This window comes from Zonotrichia leucophrys, chromosome 2, assembly GCF_028769735.1.
Source record: "Zonotrichia leucophrys gambelii isolate GWCS_2022_RI chromosome 2, RI_Zleu_2.0, whole genome shotgun sequence".
Classification (NCBI taxonomy): Eukaryota; Metazoa; Chordata; class Aves; order Passeriformes; family Passerellidae; genus Zonotrichia; species Zonotrichia leucophrys.
In genome coordinates, this window is record NC_088171.1 from 42,078,411 (window position 1) to 42,099,579 (window position 21,169).

General features: G+C 38.2%; 1 protein-coding gene across 3 annotated transcripts in view; it reads right to left on the minus strand.

Annotated features, from left to right (window-relative positions):
* Positions 1–21,169, minus strand: part of GADL1 (glutamate decarboxylase like 1) — an 81,991-nt gene that overhangs the window by 34,083 nt on the left and 26,739 nt on the right. For all 3 annotated transcript variants that reach the window (XM_064704708.1, XM_064704710.1, XM_064704709.1), the window contains exons 9-14: positions 21,049–21,165; positions 14,884–14,948; positions 14,566–14,647; positions 7,554–7,753; positions 3,228–3,279; positions 135–224 (exon numbers count right to left, since the gene is read on the minus strand). In XM_064704708.1, the coding sequence (XP_064560778.1) occupies positions 135–224; positions 3,228–3,279; positions 7,554–7,753; positions 14,566–14,647; positions 14,884–14,948; positions 21,049–21,165 (606 nt within the window). The remainder of the gene's footprint in view (positions 1–134; positions 225–3,227; positions 3,280–7,553; positions 7,754–14,565; positions 14,648–14,883; positions 14,949–21,048; positions 21,166–21,169) is intronic.

Genomic DNA, 21,169 nt, shown 5'->3' on the forward strand with positions numbered 1-21,169 from the left:
TACCAACATCTATTTAAGGATTAAATCCCCAGTGAACTGACTGGTTCTAATGGTGAGCAAAGCCGAGGGCTATTTCCCATTTCTATCTGGCACACAGATTAATCAGTAAGGCTCAGGTAATACATGACACTCACCTGGTGCAGCTTTTGCCAAAATTCAGGTCCATCCTCCATTTTTCTTAAGCTTGGTGGAATGTACCAAAAGCAGACGTTTGCATACTCCGGCTGAACAAGAGAACAAGTAATTCTTTATAAGATGTAACAGGACACATATCACAGCTTTTCAAAGAGTTCTGCTTTATTTTTTGTGAGGGTGAAGTCTTTGAGTTTATACTCTTTCCTTTAAAGCTTCCTCCTCCAAGTCACCTTTGGTTTCCTTGTTTTCAAAATTAGAAATAATTTTTCAAATCATCCATTCCTCTTCCTGCTGCCAGGGACTGCTTTTTAATTTCTTCTTCCTATATCCATTTTAACTCTGTTTTACTCAGTAAAAAACTTTGGCTAGAAAAAGTATTAGAGAAGTGCAGAAAGTAAGTTACAGAATTCATGTTTGAAGCAACTTTAAAGAGTACGTTTTCTTTTTAGTGTTTTGGGGTTTTTAAATGGAAATTTCCAATTATGCCTTTTATACAAAACACAAAAACTCAATTTTTGTGACCATTTAACACTTTCACACCTCATAATTTTTCTACTGAACAATGCCAATCTCCTCTCATATCACAGAGCACACTATACAGTGCTGGAGTTAATGCTGAATTTCTCAATTGCCACATTTTATAAGAATCTCAAGATCCCTTGCCGGGTGTGCACCATATCCTGAATATATCCTGTCTAATATCTAAGCAGGCCTTTTGAGCAAAGACTGAGACTTCACATGTCTGCTTCTCTCCAGGGAAATTTTGCCTTTAAACTCAGCAGAATTTGCTGCAAGGCTTCCAGCCATGGCTGTTCACCATGCATTATAAAATAAGGCATTTTGTGCTCATGAGGTTTCTGTATCATATATGATTGAGAAAATGTTCCCAGCAGGCCAGTCCAATGTCTATACATTTCCTGCTAATTTGGAACTTTTTTTTTTGTTTACCTGTATAGAGAACAATAATATGAGGAATAGATACACTTTGTGATGCCATCCCACACAACCCTTAATCACTGAGTCAATCTTGACCTCCACTATTTGCAGCACAGCATTCAGATGGCAACTAGATTTTAATATGGATTATGATAATTTGGATTGTGAACTCACACACCCCACTCCTCTCCCACATGCCATCCTCATCAGTACCAGAGGAAAGAAAAAAACTCTGTTAAAAGGGAGCTTGGTCGCTGAGCCACCCCATCTCTTTGCCCCACTATGGATGTGGCTGCTATTATAATCCCAGGCAGTCTCCTGAACGAGGAGATCCCACCAACTGAGATGTTCTTCCATGAAAGGCCACTGAGAGCTGCTCATATAATTTTCTGCTTCATTCAAAGAATGCATTAAAGATGGTGAAATCATCAAGAAGAATATCATTGTCAGCAGGAACTGAGCTGCAAACCTGCCCTGTGCTGCTGCTGAATGGAATAAAGATCAGTTCTTAAAGTCCCATTTCTTCCCCCAAAGAGCTTGCTTTGAGTACACACATAAACACAGACTCTGAAAAGGCAGTGCCTTCCCCATAAGAACAAGGACTAGGCTCAGCATTACAGGGTTTACTGCAAAACTATTTAAAATCAGATGGCAGGAGCAGACAGATGGTAGACATTACCATATTGCCATTGCCTATATTGCCTTCTTGATTATCTCAGTTTCCTTTCACACATCAAATACATCATTGCCCTCTGAAAATACCATTCATCCTAGAAAACAACCCCCAGCCATGCTTCACACTCTATTTCCGGGTATCTTGTCACAGGTTTTACTCAAGGAGGTAAGCAATTTTACCACAGAAGAGTTCAAGATGACTCAAGCACAAGTTGGGATTTCCAGGCCATAGAGCAATTCTCATTACAGGTTTTTCCTCACTGCATGTATCAGGGGATCATTTTCCCAAGATCCTTGTCTGAAGCCCATCTTCCCTTGCACAGCTGGGCCTCACTGCCTCATAGCATCTTTTCTTTGAATTCTCATTGCTTATCCCCTGCACTCCTGAAAACTTTCTTAATCCTTTCAACTTCCCAACCCACAGAAAAACTCATAGGACTCAAGAATCTCAACTTCTTTCTCATAGTCCATACTACAACACTCCTTTCAAATACACTTTAAATCCAGGTTTTCCATTCCTGCAGGAACTACACAGCAGCCTCTGCTCTTACCAAGAGTTTTCACATCTACAGCAGATCTGGGCTCTCTGCTAAGGTCCACAATAACAAGAAATAGACACCTTTTAACAGACTTGCTACTTTACTGACCCCATCCTGTGCTGTTGACCTAAAATTCTTCAACTGATCAGCAGTTTTCAATGTTAAAGAGAAAAGTTTATATTGTATGAATAGTATAAAATATTTTACACGTTTTGTATTTTGTCTAGCCTAACCTGGGATGCTCATGGTGGCACTTACTCCATCTCCCATCCTGCTCCATGTGCTCTCTTCCTCCTGACCCCACACAGCTGCCTGTCTTTCATACAAGCACACTTCCAACAATGCAAAAGGTTTTTATAAAAATGACAGGTCTTTGCAACATCCCCCAATAACAGCCTCATTAACCAAAGAGCTGAGGACAGGTGGAAAATCAGTACTCAAGCTCTATTCCCTGCACCCACCCTCCCCCAAGCAAGCTCTCCAAACAGGAAATCAGTTGACAGGTTTAGTAAAACAAGTGAAACACAACTTTTGGGTAGCTCTTAGGAAGATGGGAGTCGAAGTAGAACTAGGGGAAAAAAATATGGACTCTAACTATGAAAAGTCCATTTTTAGGATCAAACTATTTTTCCATCCAGCACACAGTCTTATTTGTAGGTCTGGCAAGCATTGCTTTTTTTGCAGCCAGCCTCTTTGCTCTCACAGAAAAGTGCTCTCTATGTCCCCTGAGGCAATACAGGACCAGAAGATAAGAAATTAGTTAGAATGATGGTAAGGAGCACAGCCCATGTTATGTGTGTTCAATTATATCTGTGGACCTCCAATACATAAACTGGCCAGATTAGATACTTTAAATACAAGATGGTAATTGACTAAAAAGAACAAAATCAAACAACTGAGGCTTCCTAACAATAACAACAGTTCAGTTCTCATTTTACTTACCTCTAAAAGAAGCTGGAATCCCTCTCTTTTTTTAATTTCCTCTACTAGATACCTGTAATTAAAAAATTAGGGATTTAAAGCATAGAACAATACACACAGAAACAGCAAAAAAACACAGGGCCTTAAACAAGCATTCCTTTTTGTGTTGGCTTTTTTTTCCACACTTAGAAAACAACAGAGTCAAACCTCATTTCCACCTGCTGTGAAAATGCAATAGCTATTAGTTCCTGGAAACAAAAGAAGTCTACAGCCAGCCAAGGAGCACTAAGGAGAAGCCAAATTCTGTCCTCAGGCACAGATTTTCAGCAGAGCCACATGGCACAAATTGATCCTATTTGCATCAGGTTGTGAACTTTCCCACTGCAAATTAATACCTCCATTCCTTGTTCACAAGTGCCAATGCTGGGCTGCCATGTTATTTCATTGTCACTCTGACACCTCTTGCATTCTAGTATCACCAGGATCTCTTAGGCCAGCCCACAACTCAAAAATTTGAACGTACTTCAAGCTCAGCAATTTTCCCAGTACTGCCCACATTCCTCATGGTACAACAATGCAACTTTCCATTTAGTGTGCCACTGTTTGTGTACAACAATCCCTGGACCTTCTATGCTAATAGGGTATTAAAATAGGAATTTCTTTCTCACCTGCCACGTGTGAAAAACACAGAAGTCTTCAATGGAGAGGTGGGTTTGAATCAAAATTTTGGATACAAACCGCTCCAATATACAGAAATTTTTTAAAACGTGACCACAGTTTTGCCATGGCACATATCACATAGGAATTCTGAAGCAAAGGGGATGTAGATGGGAATTCTCTTTTCTTCTCCCCTCCTCAAAGCCTCACAAAGAAAAATTTCAACAAATTCACTGCAAATTCACACTGCTTTTCCATTCCAACAAAATTTTAGTCTTTTACATGAAGATATTGCTGTCTAACATTAATAAATGTTAGTTTAACTGACATAGTTAAACTACTGATTGTGCACAAATCTGTTGTTCTGTTGCATTCACTATTTGGCATTTTCCTGTCCAAAGCTGCATTACTAATCATCACACCAGTAACTCTTTTTGGTGAGAAATACTGTGAGAATAACCTCCCTTAGTCTTACCCATACACCTGAAATTTGCTCCCAGCAGGGACACCCCTAGCACAGCTGACTCTGCACTGCCCCTCCTCAGCAGACATGCTGCAGAAACAGGCTGGCTGGGCGAGCAATAAGCTGTACCCTGGATGGCACACACTTTTCCAAGCAGCGCCTGGGGAGTTGTCACGCTGTTTATCATTACCAAGGGCTGTGCTGTGACTCATTGCCTCCCAGCACACACCCCAGCACAGGCACTGCTGCAGTGCAGGGCCAGTGCCTGTGGCACACAGCTCAGGAGTTGTGTGTGCACTGGGGAGGGGCTTCCTCTCCCTGGAACTAGGTTCTGGTTGTTTCTGCCATCACTGCTCAGATCCTCCTGTGTGCACTTGTTTGTTATCTGGCTGTTAATGTCCACACTGCTGCTTAGGTTGAGAGACATGATTATCTGTAAGGTAATTATCCTATGTCAAACAAGCTTGCTGCTTCTTGCTTGTCCTGTTTATTACAAGATGCTTGTCTGTGCCATAAAACCAATTTCAACAACATCAGCAGGCTATTCATATGGCAATGGCCTTCAATTAATTTTTTTCTTTTAATAAATTATGAAAGCAAAACCTATCCATAATCACTTTCCTTTTTCTTTTTTTTTTAGGTCTTGAATTGTTAGAGCAATTTTGCAATGTTAATATCTTTCCCTCTTACCTCAAATGCCTTTATTTTATATCCCCTAGGTATAAAATCTGACATAGGCTACCTGGTGTCAGTCAGGTTCACAGCACTGTTAATCATGTTCTTAACTACACTGCCAATAACCTAAGAAGGCAGCTGTTAGAAAATCCATTGCCCATGATTTATCTTGCCAGGATCATTTGATGGCAGTGGAGCAATTTACTTTGTGCATCTCTCCACAGTTGACAGTGAAGTTTTATTATCATGTCACAATTGTAGTATGTTAGAGGGGCTTGAGTCTCAGTGAAGACCAAAGTACACAGAGAAATGTCATTTGCTGTGATTAAGCCTTGCAGAAAATGAGGGGTGGAGATCTGCCATGGAAGTAGACATATGTCTGCTAACAGTGGGTGTCAGAAAAGGAAACAGGCAGAAAAATTCCAAAGAAGATGAAGCATAAGATGCAGAGTTGTTTATGTAGTAACTATAGCTGTATTGTAAAAGTAGTTTATGTCTCTTTTCTTTTTAGTGTTGCTTTATAAAGCAACATCCCTACATCAAAGATAATTGGGGGAAGAAAATACACAAAAAAATTCTGAAGCAATCAGTGGGAGATGCTCTACTCTACATATTTAAAAACCAAGCCTTTCCAAAGAGACAGCATCACAATGTTCCTGGGATATTTAATACCCTGAAAGCATGATTCATCTCCAGAACAAGAACATACTACTGGAATAGCCAATAGGCAAAGTTTGCTGCAGAAATACATGCCTGCAATTACTCTAAAACCTTTGCAGCTCTTCTTGGCAACAAGCAAATAAAAAAAAAAAGAAAAAAAGAAAAAAGCTATGTTGCCCTTAAATCCTAAAGTCAGTGGACTAATTCCAGAATTAATCCAGGTCTTTGTTCAGGAACACTGAAATACTACCCTTGCAACTGAAGTAACATCTAATGTAACAAATGAGGAGAAAGGCTGCACAGCTGCCTGGTACAGTGACCATGTCCATACAAATTCAAGATGGCAATCCCACCACTGTGAAGAATCTATTTCATCAGATAATGTCTAAAAATTAAATTTCTTCCTAATAGAAAAACAAACCAAAACCCAGAAGAGACAAGCCAGTCACTCCTTACAAGAGTTACCATCTGAATCCTAATGTTGAACAGACATATCGATCCCAGAAAGGTCATTAATCACTACACAGTCAGTCAAATGACCCTGGCCAGTGACCTTGATAAGGCTGAATTCTCCTACTGATAGTGGAAAGAATTACTTACTCTGAACAGACAAAGAACAGAACAATGCTTTGCAACAAAAACAAGGTGCAATTTAACCAGAACATATTAAAAAAGATATAACCAGCCAAAAACCTGAATGGCTTTAAAGAAATAAAACAGAGAAAAAGTCACAATTTTTTTTTTGTTTCACTGGTTTTGGTTCTTTCTTTTTATTCCTTTCAAATCCACTCTGGGTTTAGGTCAGGGGCATTTTTATATTTTTATTTTCTCTTTAGGTAACTTCGTTAGAGTCAGACTATTCCTTGAATTTTGACTGAGGTAAACATTCAATACTTTTCTACTTGTTATTTCATATAAAAAGTAAAATGTCAATACCAATTATTTGACTTAAAGCAATGTGTAGCTAGCTTGGTGTAGTTTTCATTGTGCTTTGTTTTGTATAAATTCTGAACAAATATTTTACTTAAAGTGAACTTTTTTTAGTGGGCCATTATCTTATTTCAAAATTATTTATTCTAAGAGAAGAGAAAACCACCTGTATATGGGAGTCTCTTCCCAGAAACAAGGACATCACCATCACTTTATAAACACCTTCTACCAAGAATTTTGCTGAATCCACTTGTGAAACTCAGTACTGCAAGACCAAAAACTTAATGAAACTGAAGAGGACAGGTGTGGGGAAGATCACAAGAAAAAGCTGTTTCAGTCCCTAACAGAAATGTAATACTATAAATGTAATACTGTAAGCATTAAGAACTTCAGCAAACTTGAGAAAAACCACTCAGTACGTCAGAACAATATTGTTTGCATACATCCTGATACATACATTGCTTACATACACCCTAATATTAACACAGTGTCCTCATATGAGTTTTCCTTGATCAGTTTTTTGCATTTCCTGTTTCACAAGGAATGACATGAGCAGGAAACTTTGGTTCTTGCCTGACAAAGCTTGGATTCTGGCACACAGAACTTCTTTTACACCAACACCAGAACACACAGTTGAACTAGAAGAAAGTGTTTTAGTAACTCTGTCCTGTGTGTGTAGTTCAGGTAACATAAATGTTCCCCAATACAGACTGATAGCCTAATTTTGACTTCTATATTTGCCAACATTTATGCTTATTGCCAAAAGCAATCACTACTATTAAATATTGTATCAAATGTAATAACACTAATTATTATTGTTATTACTTCCACCAATTATACACAAACAAAAGGATAGAGGGAAAATGTAACAATGGGGTCTGTTCCAGGATATGGAGTATGAGCAGCGCCAACACTTCAGCCAACCAAACAGACTAGACATACTCAAAACTGTGAGGGCGTACCTTGCCAAAGCCAGTGCCCTGTTCACTCTTTCCTCAAGGCCTGTAGTTCCCAGTGCTTTCCACATCAGCCAGAATTTGAATGCGTCCGGACGCCTGCTGCACTGAATGGACTTGTCCCCAGTGTCATAGCTGACATCATAGAACTTGTCCTGCTGGAACAGGTAGGCAGCCTCAGCAGAGTAGCACTTCTTCAGGAGGCCCTGTGAGGAAACACGATAGAGACTTCCATTGGTGATGAGCATTTTCAAACCTCCTCACCAAGCCTTTCTTTTCTTGTCTGTATCAAATTCTTATCAAAGAGATCTGGATATGCAGGATAACATCCAAAGCTAAAGATGTGGTTTAAGAAGCCTGGATGAGCCTAAAGTTAGTGAATTCACACTGACAACCAATATTTATTTATAAATATAAATAAATATTTTCTTCATAATGTTATGAAAGAGCAGTGATATAGAGCAGCAGGTTGAAGAGGAATTTTGACTCAGATCTCAAGAAGTCATGGGAGTGGGTACCACAGAAACAGTTGCCCTAAAACATATATGGATGTGAAAGAGACAGAACAAGGAGACACCTGCACCAGGCTTTAGATCACAGAATCACAGAGTATTTAAAGTTGGAAGGAATCCACAAGGATCACTGAGTCTAATCCTAGTGAATTGCTCATACAGGAACTGCACCCACAGTCTTGGCTTTATAAGCACCATGTTCAAGAACAACCCCTGAGGAACTTCCTACATGTTCACAAATGGCTCAATCCATTCCTGCTTTGGTTAGCTGCAGGTAGGGAAGATTTTAGCCCAAAGAAATAAATGTTTAGCCCTTACTGCCAAATAGTCACTGTGGATTTAGCACAGGCTGGCTGTTTGAACAGAAAAACCACAAGGAGGTTAGTACAACTCATTTTTTTTTCTCTTTTACATTTCAGATAAATGTAACATTTGAAAATAAACTTAAGAAAATATGCTTTCATATATGCTAATCATGATTTCTAAATAAAATTATTTTTATTCAGGAATCTCCAGCCTACAGCTTCTGAGGGAGAACCTGGGCAGAGATGAGCAGCACAAAACAGACAAAGATTAATGAGTGATGTGGAAGGCTCCAGCAGAGAACAAGGCTGGGAAACAGAAAGCACAGAGGCTGCTACAGATTTAAAGGTGCAGAGGAAGAGAAGAAAAATAGAACTGGCTGTTGGTTGAAGAATGATATACCAAAATATACTCTGTAAAACTATGAAGTAGAGAGAAGGGCTGGCAGAAAGAAAAGAGATGAGGGTGGCCCTGTGAGGGGCCCAGGAGACAGAAAACCTGGATCTGTCAGTGCTAAGAAGAGCACAAGTCATCTTCCAACTCAATCTCACTCTTCAATTTGAGCAAACAAAAAAAGCATTTCTCATTTTGCCCTTTTCTTTGCATCTGCTGCAATTCTGATTTTAAAATGGCACAGTGTCTGATATTACTCTTGATCAAAGTGTCATATTCCCATAACAGAGGCACAATTCTTGTTCTACATTCCAATATCCTACTTATGACTTTGGGACTGGCAATAAAATGGAGTAAAATGGAGTAAAAAGGTCAAGACAAAAAAATTAATGAACTGGCATACATTGCCTCTCTCCTAGACTTTCTAATTCCCTCCAAAACAGCAAAGCAAATAAAAAACTCCACCTACACACCTCACCTATTAATAGAGCACTAAAGGAGAACACCACCAAGGTTTCTTCACAACTTCTGTGAGGGTTTGACAATCCCATTGTAATATTTGATAAAAGTACAGCAAATTTGGTCTGAACTGTTAAGTCACAGGAGCAGCACATTCAGCCTGGTGAAAAGGCAGTTTTTATGACAGCTTGGGGGAAAAAAGGGTTGGGTGTCTGCTCTCCCTTTGCAGAGTGATAATGTGCAGCTGCAGCACAGGGTAGCCACAGCTGGAAAGCCAATGATGGATGCAGTGTTTTGCAGCATATAAGATTCTAACACCTACTTTGCAATTTTCTCAAATAAAGAAAGGCAAGAAGATGACATTAGAAATGACAGAATAGCCAAGCACTGAGGCATCCATATTTTTGAAGGTTTTTTGCAGCTTTTTTTCCCTCTGGCTAGCAGCTGCACAACAAGAAACAGGAGTCATTCTGTCAAGACATTGTGCTTCATTTATTTAGACCTTCTTACCTTTACTTCCAGGAGAATAACAAGTTTACTAGACATAGTGTTTAAAAAAAGAAAACAAAAACAAGCAAAAAAGCAGCAACATCCACAAATTTAAGCTAATTGCTTTGTCTCTTACTGACTTAAAATGTTGAATGATGTATCTGCAGTGTGGGTACAGCAGGGTTGATCAATGAGGCACTATCTTCTGCCTTATCAGAATGCAATGCAGCTGCACAATAGTGGATGTCACAGAATACTAGTTCCCTTCATGCCTGTCATCTGATAAGTAGTAACCATTGTTTGTCACAAGTTGGCAATATTACAAAAGGCTGAGAAGATCATAGAACATTTGCAGAATTACATCGCTTTAAAAATTGCTCTAGAAGGAAAATGCAACAAATATTTTGACGGCCCTGAGTCAGCTTGCATTGTTGGTAATGTAGTTCATTATAAAATTCAAAAAACAAAAGGCAGGCACTGTCTTCATCTTCTGGAGCATCTGAAGCTGACAATACATGTGGTTTTATGATCCTTTTCCACCTGCTTATCCTACTAAGAATGCAAAATGCTGAACAAATCCTGCTGAAGATACTGATACTATCAATCTCCAGAGGCAAGTACAGTGACATCCTCCTGCATGTCACTAGAGCAGAGAGGAAAAGAAATTAAAATCATCCTTTGTGAGAAAGAGAGAAATATCAAAAAGAAAGGTGGAGGAGAAAGAGAAGGGAAAAGAAAGAGAACAGAAGACAAAAAAGTCACCTCAATTTTCCAAGTCAAACGACAGAAAAGTAGAAGGAAAAATAAAGGACAGAAATATGCTTTAAATATGCTTTCTAACTCAGGGTTCTCAGTCCCAACAGTTTTCCACACAGTAACTGAGCTGCTACATCTGCTCAGAGGAATTGCAAAAGTTTTATTAGAACTGCCCCATTGGACAACTTGGAGTTTCTTTCTTCAGCATCTTTTATCTTTCTGCCCTTTTTAATGCAAGTTCTACCCTTATTGTCAGTCTGTTAAAGTTTAGGAAATGGAAATAACTATTTTCATAGAGGCCCCAGTCCACTATGAAGTTTCAAAGAGTTTTTGATTTTGATGAAGTCTATGAAGAGCTTTTGTGTGTTCTAATTAATAGAAAATTGATGAAAAAATATTGATACTGAAAGCAAGAGCTCCAGTTTCATAATTCAATATATTTTTCTCATTGAAGAGACTTACCTACAGCAAGTCTTCTGATCTCTTTCCACTTCCATTGCTAGTTAAAAGTGAATTTCAATTTCATTAATAAAATATCTTTTTCCCCAAGACAAGTCTCTCCCTGATTTGCCTTTTCTGAGGCAATAAGGACAATCTTTTGAATAGCATACTTGAAAATTGTCAAAAGCAATGTAGTGTTAAAGGACACTACAGCAACGTGTTTTGAGAGGTGAGAAGGAGCTCTCAGTTGTACTAAACCCAAGCAAAAGCGATGAGAACAGAACATTTCCTGCAGCTGCTCTGGAGGGGAATCAGAGAGGTAGATATCTCTATATTGCTAACAATGAGGAAGAGATTACATGTGGATGGCTGCCATCATCACCTTAATCAATTATATTCTGCACTAAAATGAGATTTCATTAGCTACATTGAGATGTTATTCTTAACAAATAAGTAAAAGTTCTGCTTATTACCTAGAAATGATTCTGAATTACCTAGACCAGTGCTTCACTCTCACGAGTCACAGAACTTTGGCAGTGGTGATAAACAGTTCTCTGTTAATATATAGATAATATTCACACAGATATGGATGACAGCAAGGACAAACTGGAGTAACTCAGTAGTTTTTAAGGGAGTATGTACAACCCAACACTAATTCTTAGCGTTTTGAGAACATATAAGACCAAAACTGGGTTCACCAATGTTTTGAGATTATTGGTCCATCTAGGTTTGCATTTAAACAGTCACTGCAATTCATGATTCAGCAATACCAGTGTTTTCTGACTAAGACGATCTTGGAGAAGTGATGAAAGTTACTGAGGGCATGGCAGTGAAAAAGGGATTGATGAGCACTTCTTGAGTACTTTCAGCACTGAAGAACTACAGCCATTGATCTGAGCTTTTACAAAGGATTAGCCAATCTTTCTTTCCCTTTGGTGAAATTGCTTCTCTCTTCTAATCAAGCCAAACACTTACATCTCTTTTCTATGTCTACCTTCCTTGGAAATATTCCAATTTTGTTTCACTAAGGCTGGAAAATACTCTTTTATCAGCATTTCACTGCAGTTAATCTTTTTTAAGCAGTTTTTTTTTTTTAAATCTGTACAGGAAAATATTTAATTACAATGCTTCATTCTAACAAGTCAGTTGCAGTGTCTTAAATATAATAACACTGCTAAACCCCATTGAAGAAATATGGCAAAAGAAAAACCCAAACAAAAAAAAAGCCACTATTACTTATGTTAACAGGAAATTACAGTGTTACCAGAACAACTGAAATGTGATGACATCTTCTAAAGATTAACTTTCATACAGAAAGTATGAAGGAGAAGAAGAAAAACTGAAGGGGATTAATTTGCTCACTTATAATCAACTAAGCCTAATTCTGAAGTATTCAAAATTTCTAAATGGACCTCAATGCAAATGGGATGATGGGCTAACAAAACTTCCTTAATCAGTCTTTCAAAGGGAGATAGGGTAATCCATAAATGGAACTTAACATTCATAATTAACATTTTGCTGCTTTGATTTCTTGAAGGATTCAGAACTTCAGAATCTACCTTAGGTTCCTTGAACATTCACTCACAGAGCAGCGTGTGCCAGAGTCTTCCAGCTCACATCTCAGCATTCAGTTCCCACTGATGCAGCCTAACCACAGTGTGAAGGAATTATGTTCACATATAAACATGTGCTTCATCTTAGCCATAGGTATTTATGTGCTTCAGAAGAAGTGGAACAAGCTCCCAAGTGAGAAACTGATACATGTACTTTTCCCTTCTCTTACGGTTGCAAAAATAGCATTTTTAATGGGAAACTGGATTCAGCTGCCTCTTCTGGTATGGAGAGGATCAAAGTGAAGCAACACTTCTCTGTCAAAGTGTCTCAAATATGCATTTGATCTTTTTTTCTTAAGGATTTATATTCCAGCTAGTTAATAAGAAAGTACTCAAATCTGTATGTGTGTCTGTTTGCATATAAAGACTTCACTGGCACATACACAGAATGAGTATTTCCCAGGAAGCAGACAGAGTAAAACAACCTTTCTTCCCAATGCTGACAAATCATCTACACTCCAAACATTTCTCACTGTACAACATGGATCTGATGCTGCAATCCATAGTACTTCTGTTTTCACCCCTCAAAGACCTAAGATTCAAATTTACAAGTATTTCTAACACAATATTGCCTAGCTGTGGTTTAAAAGGGGAATGGGATCACTCTACCAGACCTTACACTGCACAGAAGGGAACCACAAAAAGGCTGCCAGAGCCCTGAAGTTGGAACAGTGTTCATAAAGTGACTTGAAAGGCTAGAGTAGCTAGAACAGTTCAATCCTCTACATTTATTTCCTTTTTCTTCCTGAGAAATTTTCACAATTCAGTCCAAGTAGCCTAATCATTACCTGGGGCAATATCTACGTACTAGGCCTAATTAGTTAAAAATACTGCATTGAAATCTTCCCAAGCTTGCAATCAAGACACTGCATTAATCTTAGTCAATAACATTATTCTGTTTGGTTTTCAGCTCAGAATAAAGTGATGGATGGTAACACTGAAATATAATCTTCTTCAATCTCACAGGCTCTAATGTAAGGAAATGAGGTGGCACACTTCTCCTTACTGTCCTGCCAGGTCTCACACCTGACCTAGAGCAATCAGCTGCAAGAGAGTGCTGATTAGCAAGTACACTCTTTGGTCCTCATCAGCTCTTACCAAAAGAAGTTCATAACAAATTACATGGATAGGTAACCCCCGCAGCTGAATAGAAAATATCAGTTGTTTTGACAGAGATTTATAAAAGCAATTTATAAACCATGGCCACAAAATAGCAATGCAAACCTTAGGGGTTCAATGTCATCGTGAGGTTCAGTCTGTTATAACCTATGGAGTAAAAGGTAAAACTTACTCATAACGATGGGCAGTTGGCATAAATTTTACCAGGTCCGATTTTTAAATGAAGATTGAAATAATGAACCTCTTACTGTTTGTTTGGGGTTTTTTTTTTTGAGATAAAAAAATGCTACAAAGATGCAATACAGGATTTTTGCTATGTTGCAAAGTCATCTTGAGATCAGAGCTCTGCTGTTTTCCTGCTGGACCTCTAAATTAGTCATGGCTTTTGGGACGTCTAAATCACCCTGCTGATGAGGAAAAACTGGTATAGTGTGGGCAGAAGGCTCAGCACCTTTACCTGGATGTGCTCTGACTCCCAGCCTGGTGCTCCCTCCCGTGCAACGGGAGGTGCAGATGAGCTCTGCCTGCCTTAAGCAGACACAGCACTGCTGCAGTCCCGATGGATGGCAGCTATTCTGAGGGCTTTGATGAGCTCAGTGGCTGAGTGTGCCAGGCCCAGGTGACAAAATACTCCATTCTGAATGCAAATTATGTGCAGAAGTTAACTAGCAAGGGCACCAGCTGCAAAATTTGACCACTTGTGAGTACAGTGATTTGGATTGTTTTTACCCTTCTCTTTTATTCACCCTTTATTAATTAAGTGGTGAAATTCAAAATAATATAATTCAGTCTTTGTATTGCAGTATAGTAAAACTGACTTTCAGCTGTTTTCTAATTATTTCCACTTTCATATTACAGCAATGACAGCTTATTAGAATACAAAAAAAAAAGGAAAAAAGAAAAAGAAAATAAAAAAAGGTCAGGAGGGCTTACAGAATTATCTTTCACCAGAAGAGCACAGCACTGGATTCCTGCCAACAGCATTTTATGGGGATTCCAGGCAACAGAATCAGCTCTGCAAAAATCATAAATGGAGAAAGGGAGGTGAAAATTGCATCTATAATCACGGGTACTTAAGAATCAAAAAAGACAAAACACAATCCAAGCAGACAAATCAGATTTCCCATACACCCACACCCACCACAGGTTCAGAAATCTCTCCAACTATTTTTAAAAACGCAACACTTACGGAAGCCAACAGGCCATATAACTTCCACCTCAATCCCTAGTAAATAGATTCAATTGACTTACCTGTGGATACCATGAAGAAGTCTGCGATGCTTCCTTGATATCAAAGCTGAGCCACCCCAAGAAGCCTGTTGGAACATTTATAGAGCCAAGAAAATATTATTTTTTATAATACTTCAACTAACAATTTCTAAAGGAGTCTTATCTCATTTAAAACTTTGTTTACTACACAGTCAGTGGGCTAAATTTTGCCTTCAGTTACATGTCCTGAAATAAAGACAGCAGCCTGGGGCTATGCCTGAAATAGAGGAGGTTGTGGTCTGTGCCACAAACCAGAGTGGTCCCTCTGTGTAAGCAAAGGCAATGAACTGGAATGTCCTTGCATAGCCAGACTCACTCCTGATACCAAAAATACCTGATACCTGTTGTTGCTTCCTTTCCCCCAGCCTTAAACTCTCAGTGACAGCAGAAAGCCCCACTTTGCACATCTTCCTCCTGCTAGCCAATTCCTTTCTGAGAATTTCACAGGGGAAACAGTGGGCAGTGATAATCTCTGGCAATTGCAAAGGCCAGGCTCAGATTTTGCAGAGATATGAAAAGCAAAGTATGTCAGTGGGCAATAGCAGCATTTCTGTCACCAGCAACCCAAATGAGCTTAAAATTACTGAGAACTCTCTCAGCTCACCTAAGAACTAAGTGTGTGCTCTAAGAGTCACTTAGACCTTGTCTGTAGTGAGGAGCTCTTCACTGAAACTCCTTTTTTACTTCCATCTAACCTAGACATTCATCTTTGGGTGATACATTTGGCAGATTTGTCTCTCCAGGGACTATAGAAGGAATCCAGACAACTAGTTTTTTATTACACATCTTTAATTTCTGGACAATTTGAATTAGGGAATGTGATACTTTTTCATGAATTCTGCAAGGATCAGGTCTGTGAACCTTCAGCTCCCAAACAATAACATTTATCCACAACAGAAAGGTGAGGAGACCATGCAAACACTAAACATGTCACACAGAGCATTTGAGAAGTTACTGCTAGATAAATAAATATATAAAATGATTTTCAATACCCACGAAGACAGAATGTACTTAAGCAAACTACCTGTGAAGCAAGCAAAGCTCTTCAGAGACACACAAAAGACATCAGACCACAAAACATTTGGACTCAGTTTATTTAAAAAAAAATTGTAAAGAAAAAGAAAGTCGCTGATGTAAAGATTCCTGACCTAAGCATAGAAAATATATGCATGTTTGGTTTTTGGGGTTTTTTTCTTTCATTGAAATAAAAATATGTGATAGTTGACATATGAGTTTATCATTGGTATTTGCTTCACAGGCCATACATTAGGAATGAGATCAGTTATCTCTGGGAGACAGGATGGCAAAGGCTCACAAGGGAGATGAAAGTTATTAACTTGTCTTAAAAAGTCATCCTCATTAATGCCACACATTAATAGATCAAATCATATTTTATATTGCCATGCTCACAGCATCTTTCCTGAGACAAGGGGTGCTGTACAGACTACAGGTGAGACCTGAGGTAGGAAATTATTTTGCCTCAAACTTCATGGTAATCCTGCAGCACCATGACTTTCAACTTTTTTCTCCAGGTAGTCCAAATTTGCCCTGCTATGGGATGACAATCAAACAAATACAAGAGACAAATACTACTCCTCTCATTCTATGATTCCAATAAGTCAAAACAGTCACTAAATTATTCCCTGATTCTCAGAAATTATAAAGAACTCTTCAAAATATAATACATTGTTAAAAATTTGCACCCAAAATTTCCGTGTTTGAAAAAGTTGACATTCTCACACTGTTTGTGGAAAATAGGACTAAAAAGGCAGTTGAGAGGTCATCTCAACAGTGCCACCCCAAGGCCCTACTCATTTCTCTCAACCACATCTTTTTCAAGATTATTAATCAATGGATCAAGTACACATGTAATTAGCACTGAAGTAAAAAATAAAACACAGACAGAGACCAGCAATTCCTGCCTCCACAGCATTGTTGGCCCTACTTTCTGCCTTTTTTTAAAAGAATACCACTGAAGATCTAGATGAGAGAAATTGTATTACTCTACTTGAGCCACAGTAATACAAGATGAATTTGTGATCCATGATTCTTTACCCAATTCAAAGAGAAAGTGCTTAAGGCTGGAACAAAACAAACAAACAAACAACAAACAAACACCAACAAAAAACCCAAATGCAACAATAACAGTGAACAAAAATACTTAAAAACCACAAAATCAACCAAAAAACCCCACCAAAAAAACCACAAAACACCGTGAATGAGAAGGCATTTAAGCAGACACAGAATGATTGGCTCTGTCTGGTTTTAAAGGCCTCTCTAAGGATGGAGGCTGCACAATTTAACCAGATAATTTGTGTGTAACAGGAATAACACCTTTTTAATTTAAAGTGTCAGTCCTAAACAATGTTACCATTTGTCACACCTCCAGTGGTCATGGAACAGATTAGTCCCTTTCTTTTAGCAGCACCTTTTGAAGCTTCTGTAGACTGTTATGTTCTGCTTATTTTGTTTTTCTAGTTTAAATAACATCAGTGCTTTCCATCTTTTCTCATTGGTCATAATTTGTAAGTATGATTATGTTTATTTACATTGTTTCCCATTTTCTAATCTTTCTCCTGTAGAGCCTTCTTGAAATGCATCTTTTTATTTGGACAAAATTTAGATAAAGCAGATGGTGTGTGAAGCAGAAAGAAAGAATCCTTTTATGTACCTCCTTTATTCAATTCTGAAAGGTATTTAACTCTATTTGAAAATATCACTGATTTGTGAACTAGGAAAATATCTGGGCTTTACAGTAAAGATCTGCTATCTAGTCAACACTCCCCAGCCTGTCTTTGTGTACTTGATTACTGCAGCTTAGAATTCTATCTCTATTGAACTGTAGCCTAGCTTTTCCACTTTTTTCTCCAAATTGTCAAAATCCCTTTGATTTCTAATCCTGTCCTCCCACTGCCTTTGTCAGAAGTCTTATGTCATTTTCAAATTTGTCAGCAGATTCTTTTTCATCCAAGTGGTTTAACAAAAATACCAGATAATTTCTACCCTAAGACAGACCTTTGAGGAACCCTGCTCAAATGTTTTTCTCCCTTCAAAGAACCACTGGTAACTGCTCTGTGGGAATGGTTTTCCAGCCAGGTTTTCACTCACTACCAGAACTGCTTCTTGGCAGGTTTCTCTGGCTTTTTGATGAGATATTGCAAAGTCAACAAGTGAAGTTGACTGCCTCTCTTCCATCCAAGGGACTACAGAAGGAGGGCAGATTGATCAAACTAGAATGACACATTTTGTTTAAGACAAATGCAGCTGAGATCCACGCGGGGGAGGTCAAAACACAGCCCTTATCAACCTATGTCCCACACAATGTAATTGGTAACAAGGTACGAGAAAATTTCTGTTTCATATGCAACAAATCATTTACAGCTAAATGATGGAAATCACAGTGTGCACTGCCTGATTAAGCTAATTACCGAAGCATGGGCTAATAGGTCAAGCCTGATTTTCTCTACAGGCCTAATAATAGGAGAAAAAAAAATAGTCAGTCAGGACCACCAGGGAAAAAATACTCACACATAGCATTTAAAGCTATGTGAAGACATTATGTGGCATCCACAAATGCTGGAGGCATACTGATGATACAAAACAAGTTATTAAGAAAGGCATCAGAGATGGAGGTTGAAATACAATAAGCAACTGGAATGCTGCACTGTGAACAAAATAAGCTTGGTATAGCCTTTGCTCTTAGGCTTGACTGAACAGCTTGACTGCCAGGGCAGTTTGGACCTACTGGTATTATCTTCTTAAAACATTTTCCTTAACTTGCTTTTCCTCTCTGGTTTGCCTTCATGTCAGAGCTTATCTACTATTTCTGGCTTTATTGAAATTTATCTTCCTGAAGCTCAGTGAATTTCTGTTGACATTCTCCCTTTTGCCCTTCTAAGAATCACAAGCTTTATCATTTCATATTTAATGAAAAGAGTGTCCCTAAGGCAAACACATCAATTTTTGGGATCAGAAAATATTCTGAAATGAAATAAATCAGTGTAAATCTGGAAAAAACACCACTGACATTCATATAAGATATCCTTAGTAACAGCTTGTGAGAGCACTTACAGTAGATAATCCTGATGCCTATTAATGATACACGAAAAGTTCTACATTAGACAGCACTTAACCTGGGTTTTACTCTGTTTTAATTGCACTGTACCTTTTTTTTTTTCCTTCAAAGGTACAGCAGGCCTAAACAGCAGAATACTTTGTAGACTGCATAATGTGTAAATCATTCCACAAGAAGCCAGGCCTTTCAGCAGATTGTAGATTCTCAAAGATTTCAAAAATTTTACATTCTATCCTCTAGTGGTAAGAGGTATTCTTGCTAAAAAAAAACCAAAATAAAAAAGTAAACAGAAAAAAGCAATCCTTCTCTATGTTTCTTATAGTCTTTCTGAATGGTAGAGACTCAGTCTCACTGCACCTGCTCACATACAATTTCAGTAAATCTCTTTCTAGTGGTGCTGTGAGGGAAAAAATGTTACACTAAGAATCACAGTCTGCTCATTTTACCATAGCACACTTGTACATACATGTATGCCAGATGTCACTTCTGTGGAAAGCTTTCAGTCTTTCCCTATATCCTGTCCTATTACAAATACAGCTAGAAACTTTTAACAAAAAAATACAGAAACAGCCATCCACCCAACCCTTTATATAGTGTGAAAAATAGAGAAAATACTGATAGAACTTCTGAGAACCACTGAGAGGTTCATAACATGAATCATATCTTAAGAGAACAATTGATGTTCCAGAGTGTAAACCCAATTTATCACTGGACATTTGTCCTTCTACTGGGAAACAATTAACATCTGACAACTACAGTAATTTCAAAACAGAAAATAACTTAAAGATATTCCTGGACATTTTTACCTTAGCTTAACATGAGGCAAATTCAGAAGAATAAAGTTAGTTCTTTTCAAAACACTAACAACTCCCTAAGGTTCAGAACAGGACCCAGGCTCATCCCACCATATTTGAGTTCAGCTACAGAGAGACTGCTCACTGTTCTCCTGCAGCCACTGGGGATGGCTCCAGCCACATCTGTTTGACTCACCTAAGGTCTAACACAGATTCCAACCACATCCCTCCCTCCACCAGCCACACACAGACACACGAGAGAGTTGTGTAACAGGAGTGTTGCTCTCCTGCTGAAAATCCGATGAGCTCTTCCCAGCAGCACACAGCAGTGAGGAGGCTTGGCAGACATTTTAAATATTAGGCCTAAATTCTGCATTGTCTCCAAGAATATAAGAAAACTCTTTTGACTCATACATACAGTGACTTTATTTATTAATGCCTGTGAGACACTTATTTGAAACATGCATCAATGCCTACGTGATCTTTCTTTAGATACTCAACATTATACAAATATTTCAGAAATTTAGAGCAGGACTGGAAATCTACACAAATATTGCTCCAGACTCTCTTATTGCTCCATGACTTTTAATCTAGCCAACTATAATTCTGGATTTGTGGCATTGCAATTATAAAGAGAATGCAATTTTAGAAAATATGAAGTGGCCTATCTTTAGAAAAATACATTTACAGCTAACTCTTTCAAGTCATAAAAAGGCACAGTGATTATTGAAAAAAGATTCATTACAGGATTTTAACATCCAAGCCCAAAATTACAATGAATTTTTTAAAAGAGAAAAATTTCTGAAACATTTAGGAAAATGTAAGGATATATACAGGAAATTCAAATCTGTAAATATGAAATAGACTAATTTATGACTGATTGAGTCAGAAAGCAGATCTTTATTTTACCCTGTTTATGAACCTTGCATATAATTCTAATGTGTCTATTCCCCAACAGAATGTGGGGAGAATCAAAACTTATGTTTGTATATCACTCTTGAAGCATTTTTAGAAGGTAGCAAGAAGAAGAAATTGATTATAAAATAATTTTGAAATATAACCCGACAATAACAAAACAGCTTTGGCTGCTTGTCAGAACCAAGTTATTTGCTGTTTTGCAGCATATGTAACAGAGTCAAATCAGAACATATTTCTGGTCCCTATGTAAGGAAAAAGAAATGTTATTAGAGCCCAGCTTCTAAAAAAGAAATATCAACAGTCAAAGAGCAATTATAAAAAAAGCAGTGCTAAACAAAACCATGCAGTATACAAACTCACATCAACATGAAGCCAGAGGCCATGCTTTTCACAGATATCAGCAATTTTATCCAGAGGATCAAATGCTCCCAGCACAGTTGTGCCTGCTGTAGCACAGACAAGAAATGGTGCTGACCCCTGC